This window comes from Epinephelus lanceolatus, chromosome 23, assembly GCF_041903045.1.
Source record: "Epinephelus lanceolatus isolate andai-2023 chromosome 23, ASM4190304v1, whole genome shotgun sequence".
Classification (NCBI taxonomy): Eukaryota; Metazoa; Chordata; class Actinopteri; order Perciformes; family Serranidae; genus Epinephelus; species Epinephelus lanceolatus.
In genome coordinates this window covers 13,029,020-13,038,865 of record NC_135756.1, presented here as the reverse complement: position 1 = coordinate 13,038,865, position 9,846 = coordinate 13,029,020, and the positions used below count along the sequence as shown (strand labels likewise).

The 9,846-nt window shown below is 38.4% G+C and overlaps 1 protein-coding gene across 2 annotated transcripts; it reads left to right on the top strand.

Annotated features, from left to right (window-relative positions):
- The first annotated feature begins 382 nt into the window (after window positions 1–382).
- On the top strand, window positions 383–8,391 carry fam3c (FAM3 metabolism regulating signaling molecule C). 2 transcript variants are annotated; one of them, XM_033614264.2, is made up of 10 exons: window positions 383–489; window positions 951–1,005; window positions 1,117–1,221; window positions 2,445–2,471; window positions 2,799–2,922; window positions 5,553–5,611; window positions 5,833–5,883; window positions 5,966–6,050; window positions 6,136–6,262; window positions 7,531–8,391. In XM_033614264.2, exons 2-10 carry the CDS (start codon window positions 987–989, stop codon window positions 7,618–7,620), a joined length of 687 nt encoding a protein of 228 aa, XP_033470155.1. In that variant the 5' UTR covers window positions 383–489; window positions 951–986; the 3' UTR covers window positions 7,621–8,391. The 2 variants fall into 2 exon arrangements, with proteins under 2 accessions (XP_033470155.1, XP_033470156.1); XM_033614265.2 differs by having other exon boundaries at window positions 400–498.
- The last annotated feature ends 1,455 nt before the right edge of the window (window positions 8,392–9,846 follow it).

Sequence of the window (9,846 nt, the reverse complement as noted above, 5' to 3'; positions counted from 1 at the left end):
TAAGATTGTTTAAACACATTTTTAAAATAAGTTGCTTGTTAGATTTTGCAAGGCAGCTTTATTTCTATAGCACATTTCATACACAAGGGCAATTCAAAGTGCCTTACCGAGCAAGTAAATATAAATTATACAGAAAAAAGCAGAAGAAAATATATTAAAAAAAAAGGTCAAATTAATTACTAAATTATTTGCAGTTTTAAAAAAAATCACCATTTAAAATAGAAAAAATGCAGATAATTGGTGCAAAAATAAAAATATATTCAAAACGATTTTAAATTTAGTTTAAAAGTGCTACAAATCAACAATAAAAAAAAGAAAAAACCTACAGGTTTGTCGGCCATTTTGTCGTCATTTTTTCCAACAGAGTGAACCATCTTAACGTCACTTCTACCTCAACCTATCTCTAGCTGTCATCACACGAATCACCGTTATCAGTGTAGTAGATATTGAACCACACCGGGACCCGTTGTTAAAGTGGGAATTAAACAGGTAAGCAAGGTGTGTACTTTTATCCCAAAGACACTTTTTAACGCCATTTCTAAATTATTATTATTAGCATTGTATTTCCGGTGGATGTTGGGTGCCAGTCAGTCAGACGAGGAAGTTACAACAGACAAGTAACGTCAGTTTAAAAGCAGTTGACGCCAGTTAGCTTTTAACAGTTAGCTTCAAAGCTATGTACAGTATGATACAGTTAGCTAACACCGATGAAGGGCGTCATAACGACTTACTGCCTTGTAATAACTCTAGAGTGAAGCTAGAGTGGTTTTAAAATATCCATGTGTCTTTATTTGGCATTAGCAGTGTGCTTAATTTCAACTACTAGCAGCCAACAGCTAAAGTTAACGTCTCCTTATTGCTGTCATGGACCCCTGGTTACTTCCCGCAGACTGAGGGGTGACACATGAATAGTTAAAAAGCTAAACATGGACTGTGTGTCGTCACCACAGGTCGTTAGCTGTGGGCAAAGTAGCTGCACCCTCGCTATGATGTTCAGGGCTGGCGGTGAGTGTGTCCTCCTTTAGACTATACAGTACAAGGTTACACACTGTAGTATAACGCTATGGGAAATGTGTGTGTGCTGTAATCCTAAATGTGTATCTGATATATCTGCAGGTGTGTTGAAGCTAGCAGCGCTCATCTCTGCCTTCCTCCTCGCTGTGTTTCTGGCTTTCCAGCTGCTGGAGATCAACCTGGACTTCAAACTGGGCAATGTGATTTGTGAGTATCATTTCCTGTAAGATGAAACTCCTCACTGTGTTTGGAGGCCGGGAAATGGCATGGCATACATAAATACAGGAATGAATACATACAAGAATAGAAGAATTAATAAATGCTGAAATAAATATGGGAATAATTGGGGAAAAAAGAGATAAATGCAGATGTTTAGGTTTCCTACCTTATTGACCTACAGACACAGAAATACAGAAATAAAAAATGTATTTGCACAAAATGTAGAAATAAAGTTAAGACATTATTTATGTGCCGTTTAATGATCAAATTTTATTCCTTTATTTATACATTATTCTGTTTTTACTAATTGCTAATTTAACATTTATTCATGCATTTATTTACTCATTTATGTAGTCTTTTTTAAAATTTATTTCCATATTTATTTATTTATGTATTCCTCTACTTTTTTACTGCATTTATTTATTCCTGTATTTACTTCTGCATGTATCTATTTATTCCTGTCATTATACATTGATTTATTCTGTATTTATTTACTTATTTATTCCTGTATTTATGAATCTATATTTTTTATACATTTATTTATTTTTGTATTTCTGTCATTATTTATTAATTAATTAATATCTGTATTTATTACCACATTCATTTATTAATTCCATATTTATTTATACATACATTTATTTATTTAGTTCTGTATTCATTTATACATTGATTTAGTTTATAGGTTTAGTTTATTTATTATTTCTGTATTTATTCATACACATATGTATTTATTCCTGTATTTATTTATTTATTTATACACTTAAATAAGTATTTAGTCATACATTCATTTATTTATTTATTCCTGAATTTATTTATACATGTGTGTACTTCCTTATTCATTTTTTTATTCCTGTATTTATATACACATTTATTTACTTATTTATTTACTAATACTAAAATCATTTTCCGTCCCTCATATATGTCAGATATTGCAGCTGTAGCTGTACAAAGCCAGTGGGAGAGTATCAGCTGTAAAGAAACCTGACACCTGTTCAACTGGTTATTGAGAGGGGACATTTTTTGTAATGATCGTCTGTCATTGCCCCTTTGTGTCTGTAGGTTGTGCTCACTTTACAGAAACCAAATATGCTCATTGTCTGCCTCAGCAGAGTTGCAGTGTATGTGTTTAGGGAACATTCCCACAAAGCTGCATCTCAGTGAGGCGTCCATAGAAAATCTCTTTAACCATATATTTATTTTTTGCTTTGCAGCAAGATCTGTGCCAGCGAGTGAAGGCTGTAAGTATGCTTTAATTATTCTTACATTTTTATTGGTGTATATTTAAATATTTTTTTCTCAATGGCTGATACTGTTCCTCTCTCTTTCTATATCAGTCAACACAAGGATGGTAACAATGAGCCTTTGTCACACAGACATTATAGAAACACTCCACAGTTAAAGCTCTGTGTTCAGCTCAGCACCTGGCATTTAGAGTTCAAGTTGAACCGATGCTTTTTGTCCTGTGTGAGCACCTGTTTGTGTGCAGGCTTATGTGATCACACCACTTGCTACCTGATATTGTGCACCCTGCTACTTGTTGTGTAAGTGGAGTTTTCTAATTACAGCCATGAAGCCGGTCAGGTACAAGTGCGGGTTGTCCAAGGCATGTCCCGCCGGACACTTCGCCTTCAAGATGGCGAGCGGAGCGGCCAGCGTGGTGGGGCCCCGAATCTGCCTGGAGGACAAATTGTAAGTGACGTGACATCTGGAAACTTTTGTAAATACAGTTGCAGGCTTGTGGCTTGTAGCAAACCAAAGACACTGACTACACAAACCTGTTATGTAAATATTTTATCTGTCTGTGTTTGGTTTGTCATGAGTTGCTTCTGTGAGGAGAACACCTCAGCTGGTGCTCGGCTTAAACTGAAGTGCTGTTCATACAGATGTAATATAATATGTCAACAGGACTCAGTGTAACAGATCAGCTCATTTCTGTAGTTTTCAGGAAAGCATGGTTGTCAGAGTAACTCATCAAGACAGCCTTAAAAGCTATTTTCTTTGAGCTGTATTCCATAGCTCTGCAGCAGCCACCTTTAGTTTTTAATAGATGAAACTGCAGGTGCTTTCAGTGGTTGTGATGCTGACATCGATTAATTTATTTCCAGTCGACAGAAGATTTAACCATATATTTTAATAACTGATCATTTACAAGTAAAAATGTCAAACATTCACTGGCTCCAGCTCCTCAGATTTGAGCACCTCCTGCTTTTCTCTTCATTTCAAATCGAATATCTTGGTTTTGGATTGTTGTTCAGACAAAACAAGACATTAGGAATATTTTATACATTAAAAGGGGAAAAGGCTTGATAGCAAAAAAGCTACACAGACATTAGGTAAATATTAAAAACTGATAAAGGCAGTCGTAGCTGATTCCTTGTGCTTGGTGAACTGTTTCAACATTTCTAAAACAGCTCAGCGGCTGTCTGTCGTAATGTTTGATAAAGGTGGCAAAATGACACATGAGTAACACTTTACACAAAGATCTGGGTGAATGCTCAGTTTTGATTGACTGCAGGGCATTTATTCAAACCTAATATAGAGACGGAGTGCATTTAAGTTCCTCCTCCACCAGAGGGGAAACAATCCATCACTCTCTGTTGACTTTGTGTTGCATAAAGGCGCTAAAATAATCCTTTGACATGATAGGTGATATCTAATGTTCCTAGTGAGCTACAGGCATTTTGGTTTCAGCCCTTTGTTGCACACTGTGGTGCTCCTGCGGGTGTTGTATTCATTGGACACCTACAACAAGTTCTGGTTAAACTGTGTGTTCACAGTTGTAAATTAGCGCGCTGGTTAAGTATTTGTATCAGCCTGTGTCTAATATGAGTAACCATAGCAACAAGGATGCAGTCAAAGCCTCTGGTTACAATTTATTTACAGCACTGAGTGTATTTCTTCAGTGCCTCAGAGTGAACATCGCAGAGATGACTGAACTGACTGATCAGCAGCTCTGGAACCAGAAACTCTGATTTTTTCCATCTCAGGGTTCATGAGGTTCAGTTTAGACTTGTAAGTGTTTATGTGGTGCTTGTAAATGCTTACCTGGGGGACTTAGGCCCTGTCTACACATAGACATATTTTTGTAAATGTAAATTTTTCTCTATGTTTTGGCCTCTCATCCACGTGCAAGTTTGAGGTCAATAATAGAGATTTTTTTTAAAACGCTTTCTAAGGTGCAGATTTGTCATACTCCAGTTACTTTGTGTCCCTTTAAAGTGTTTGGGAAATGATGACATCGTCTTCTCAATTTGCGTGTATCCATTGCTGCTTTGTGTAATGAGCATACACCAGAAACAACGGAAGGCTAACTAACTGGTTTAGGTGTTGTTGCCACTGCCCAGTCTAATGAGTAGGGATGTCACGATTATAGATTTTCTTGTACGATTATTGTCAGAGAAATAATCACGGTTTTACGATTATCACGATTATTATGCATTAATTAATTTCACACTATAAATGTGTAAAATCACATGAACACTCCTTATAGATCTTTAAGTTTCATTTATTTCCATGCCAACATAACAAAAATAATATAGCAACAAAGAAAAGTAACCAAAAAGTACAAGATTTAACAATAATAATCCCATTGGAATTTAACAAAAATCACCTCTGTTAAACATCCACAGCAGGATTTCCCTTTTGGGGAAAAAAGGTTTCAAATGCTACATGTATTTCTTTACAGACTTTATGTAAACTATATTACAAAAATGTTTCTGAACATTTCTTTTGGACCTGAGAAGAGAATTTTTAAACAGGAAAAACTCCCCATCTAGGTAGCTTTTGACTTATAGATGCCCTTTGAAACATAAATAATCCATACTTCATCACTCAGAGACGTCTATTCACCTGTACTGTTGGTTTAACTGTTTTCGTTCCGTGAGAGTTGCGCTGATCTGCCTACTGTATATGGTTCCGTGTCCCGGCATAATCTTTGGAGAGTGACGGTGTTGAGGAATCTTTACGAATAATTAACCGTGGCGTTTAAAATCGCGGTTAATAGTGAAATCAAGTAATCGTGACATCCCTACTAATGAGTACTAATAATTTTAACTCACAGTGCTGCTGCACCAATTAATGGACAAAAAGAGGCGTCTGCTGCGCCCAGTAGTATTTGGTCCACCTCAGCGTCTGTGATTTAAAGTCAGAGATGTCCAGAGCATCACTTGTATGGGAGACTACAGAAGAGGGCCTTAAACTAAAGTGTTGCCCTCCATGGCTCTGCATCTCATGAGGAAGTGTCTTTATGTCTATATGCTGAACATATAACAACATCCATACAGGCTTCCCTCTCACTGTCCTCCTTTGTTTGGTTTCAGTTTAATGAGCAGCGTGAAGAACAACGTTGGGAGAGGAATCAACATCGCCCTGGTCAATGGTGACGTTATCAGCTGCAGTTACACACCTTGAAATCAGTTTGATTGATGAGTCACTGCTGAGAGTCATATAATACTGCAGCAGTGTTATTCTACGATCAGTGGAGCCATTTTAAAAAGGAATAATAAGCTTTAATAGCAATGAACCTCTAACAGCAGTGTGTACTTGTGTGTATTGGAAGTGTATGCAGCTGTTAATGCAAACTATAACTCTCCTCCACAGGGAGAACAGGGGACGTTATCAAGACAGACTTTTATGATATGTGGGCAGGAGGTGAGTATATTTCAGACTTTTATGTTTTAGACATTTAAAAACACACATACACACAGTGTTAACCGTGTGTGACCTTGTGCAGATGTGGCTCCCTTCATTAAATTCCTGAAGGAAATAGAAGAAGGGACGATCGTGATGATGGCCTCGTTTGACGATCCCTCGACAAAGTAAGGACTTTATTTTCTTTTTGCTTACTGATACACTCATACATGTTGGCTGCATGAAATAATATCTGGCCTCTGTGTTCTGCAGACTCAATGATGAAGCCAGGAAGCTCATCGCTGACCTGGGAAGCTCGGCTGTCAGTAACTTGGGCTTCAGAGATAACTGGATCTTTGTCGGAGGGAAAGGCATCAAGACCAAGAGTCCGTTTGAGCAGGTAACGTGAGACACAAATGTTTACATGTTACATCATCAGTTTGTGAGCAACAGCAACAACAGTATCCTTGTCTTTATACAGCTCAGAAGTAGAGTGAGGTTAAAACAAACTGTCACAAACTGTGATGTCAGCCTTTATAGCAGCGTCTATCTTGTCTACAGCTCTTGCCATTGCTGTTATTACTCCTCACTGGTTTTGGGTCACCGTCTGACAACAGCTTGACAGTGGTGTTAAATCGTGTCCATGGAGCTGACTGGCTAATTATTACACCAAATTTTAAACTGGACACGGAAGCACCTTTATATGTCAGTCGTTGTGCAAGCAGTCACCTGGCCGTTAACACCAGAGAGGCATTTCTCTGCGCTGGTCAACAATGTGCCTCTTAGCTCTGTTCTAATCACATGCAGAGCTCATCTCTGTCTATTCTAACATTTATAAGAATCAGAATGGGTCAGGCATCGCAGGTCCCACTGGTAGGAGGCCCTGGGGCAGACCCAGAACATGTTGGAGGGATTACATATTTCATCTGGCCTGGGAACACCTTAGAGTCCCCCGGGAGGAGCTTGAAAGTGTGTGAGGAGACGGATGTTCTTTATATCGTTCATAGTAGATTATCAGTGTGTTTTCTTGCCAGATTCGCTTGCAGTGTAAACAGCCCCATTGGTTAACATGGGGGCTGAAAAAAAGAGCACAGTGCTCCATGGAAAATTGGTGTGCTTCAGCGTCCACTGTGAGCCTGGCGTTTGTCCCCCCGCGGCACTTACTATATCGATTTTAACTACTACAGACTGGAGTAGGTGGACTCTAAGGTCTGGATCCAGGCAACTTGTTGGCAAGAATGCAGCAAATTAATCAAAGATATGTTGATGTCCTTATTATATCTGCACTCTGCACAGGATTGTCCTCCACATTCAGGAAGTGAAAGGGGATTAAAAATGTGTGTTACTGTGTTTGGGTCCTAAATGACATTCAACCAGAAAACACATGGCAGCACACCGAGTTAGTGCACATCTCATTCTACTGACAGTAATGTAATTACTGTGCATTAGAACACGCAGGCCTTGTAAATCTTTAAAGCACAAACCACTTATGATTCACCAGCTTGCGTCGGCCATTTTTCATTGTATGTGCTTATTAGATAAACGGCCCAACCCTGTCCACGTCAGTTGTTGGCCATTATCATTCATTCTTTCTGTCTTATTGTTCAGTTCACAAGAACGCCTCCGTGATGTCATGTTAAACACAGTGTGTGTGTTTTATGTCCTCAGCATATAAAGAACAGTGCCGACACCAACAAATTTGACGGATGGCCCGAGGTGCTGGAGATGGAAGGCTGCGTGCCTCAGAGGCAGGACTGATCCTTCGACCACCCATGTCTCCTCCGGGCCCTTTTCCTCCTGACATTCCTGTTCTCATGAGACCTCCTAGTGGTTATACTTTTTTTGGGCTGAGAAAGGTCATTTTTACAGCTCTCACGCCAGAGTTTGTTTTTCAGATGTATCGACTAGAGCAAAAGACATTAGCAGGAAAGTGGAGCCATTGTGAACCTGAGCAGGAATTGAAGCCTGGACCTCCTCTCACACCTCTTCTTCTGTTGGGATACATGACGTAGATGCTTTATCGGTGCTTGTAATTGACAGTAGCAGGTAGAGAGCACTGATTAAAGGGACTTGCCTTTGATTATTGGCATACTATCACTCCTTGTATCAATAAGGCCCACAGACATAGCTGTGATAGAGTTTTGCATTATTGCACTGTTGCTGATGGAAATGGAAGTCATAGCCCAGATTTCCATGAGGGCTAAGTTTCCATTACCCGTTTCCTGCCTTAATCCAACTCTCCTTATTCCCAGTTTTTATCAACACGAGTTCTTTATGAGTTTGTGATTCTGTTTGTTTATTTCAGAGTTAAGTTTATTTTGAGAAAATGATTAATAACAGGATTTAAAGTCCTGCTATTATAACCAAATGTACCAAATTCACTGTGAAATTTGTAAATATTTCTTTAGAGGAGGATTTCAGAATTCAAAGATCCTAATTTAATGAACATTGTAATAATATAATTTCTTAAAATAAATGATATTAGTGAAGTGTGGGTGAATGAGTGGATTAAAAGCATTTTGTTATATCTATAAGTGTAAAGCATTTCCTTTAATGCGACCTTACTGCTGTGTAGTTTCCGTGCATTTACAGTCAACAGCTGTGGATCAGCTGAACGTCACTGTGCACACAGAACGTTGAGTATCAGTTCTAACTGAGGTGTTAATCATTACCATGTTCAAGGACGTTATAGTTCATGAGCTTCTCGCCTCCGGCAGGTGCAGATCATGTGGTTTACTAAAAGGAAATATGCACACACTGTATTGTGAAATCCCGTCATCCATTTTCATAATGATATTCTGCCAAGCACCTGTGACTTCCTGTCTTACTTTCACTTCACAGTTTCTACAGATGTCTAAAAGCAGTAATGTTGCTTTTTAAGAAGCGCTTATGTAAGGTAAGGCAAAGTTGACGACTCCAGTCACGTCAAACTTTTTCATTTATGTTTGCCAAAAAAGTGAAAGAATGTAAAATGCATTTGCACTATGCTCCAAGTTTGTGTAAAAAAATAAGCACAAAATATATCTTTAAAGCCCTAAAAAGCCCAGACTGGTTGCACATTTAACACCTTAAAATTTGACAAGGGGCTTACACAGTTGCACAGAATCCCTTAAAAAGTTTAGTTAGTCTAGGAAAAACTTTTAAGCCTTTTAAAAGTCCTCCTCCTTACTCCTAGCTCTTTTAAGGTCTGAGATGCTCTGTGAATAACTTATCTTTACAAGGACCTAGTCTTAACGTTAAGGAAAACTTCTAAGAAGTTCTAAGAATACCTAAGTTTTCTCCTGAAATATGACACTTCTGGCTTAATTTCTCCTTAGCTTAGGGACTTAGACAGTTGCACAGAATCCCTTTTAAGATTTCCTTAGGTAAGGAAAAACATTTGCTGTTTTTTTCACTGCAAGACTTTACAGTAGTAAAAGTTTCCATGGTGATTGTTTGTTTGCTTGAACTCATGCTGGTGATGCCTGTTATCGTCTCACAAAGTTGAAAAGAAGATGAGAAAACCATGTTGGTCAGGAGGAGGAGATTATACTTCTGGAGGATTACAATCATAGAAAACACAAACTACAAAGTAAATCTGATCCCCATGGGTGGATGGATGGGTTCTCCTGGTCACAGAACACTCTTCTCTGGGTGGGATATATTTTTTCATTTATCACCATAAACTCAGTCATGTTGTAGTTAAGACAGAGTCAGAGGTACCTTAAGCTTTTTTCCCCTTATTTTGGTTGCTAAGGTATTTTGTGCAACAGTCCAGGGATTCCTTCAGTATAAGACCAAGACAAGGAGAAAACCATAAAGCATTTTAAAGAAACCTTAAGGAGAAGACTTAAGGGTGTTTTGTGCAACTGATATTATTTTGAAGAAACCTTAAGTAGGACTTTAAGGAAAATCCCAACTCAAGGTGTTTTGTGCATTTTAAGGTTGTTAGCACCACCATCTTACGGCTGACACACACTGCTAGTTGGCAACCAACCTAATATA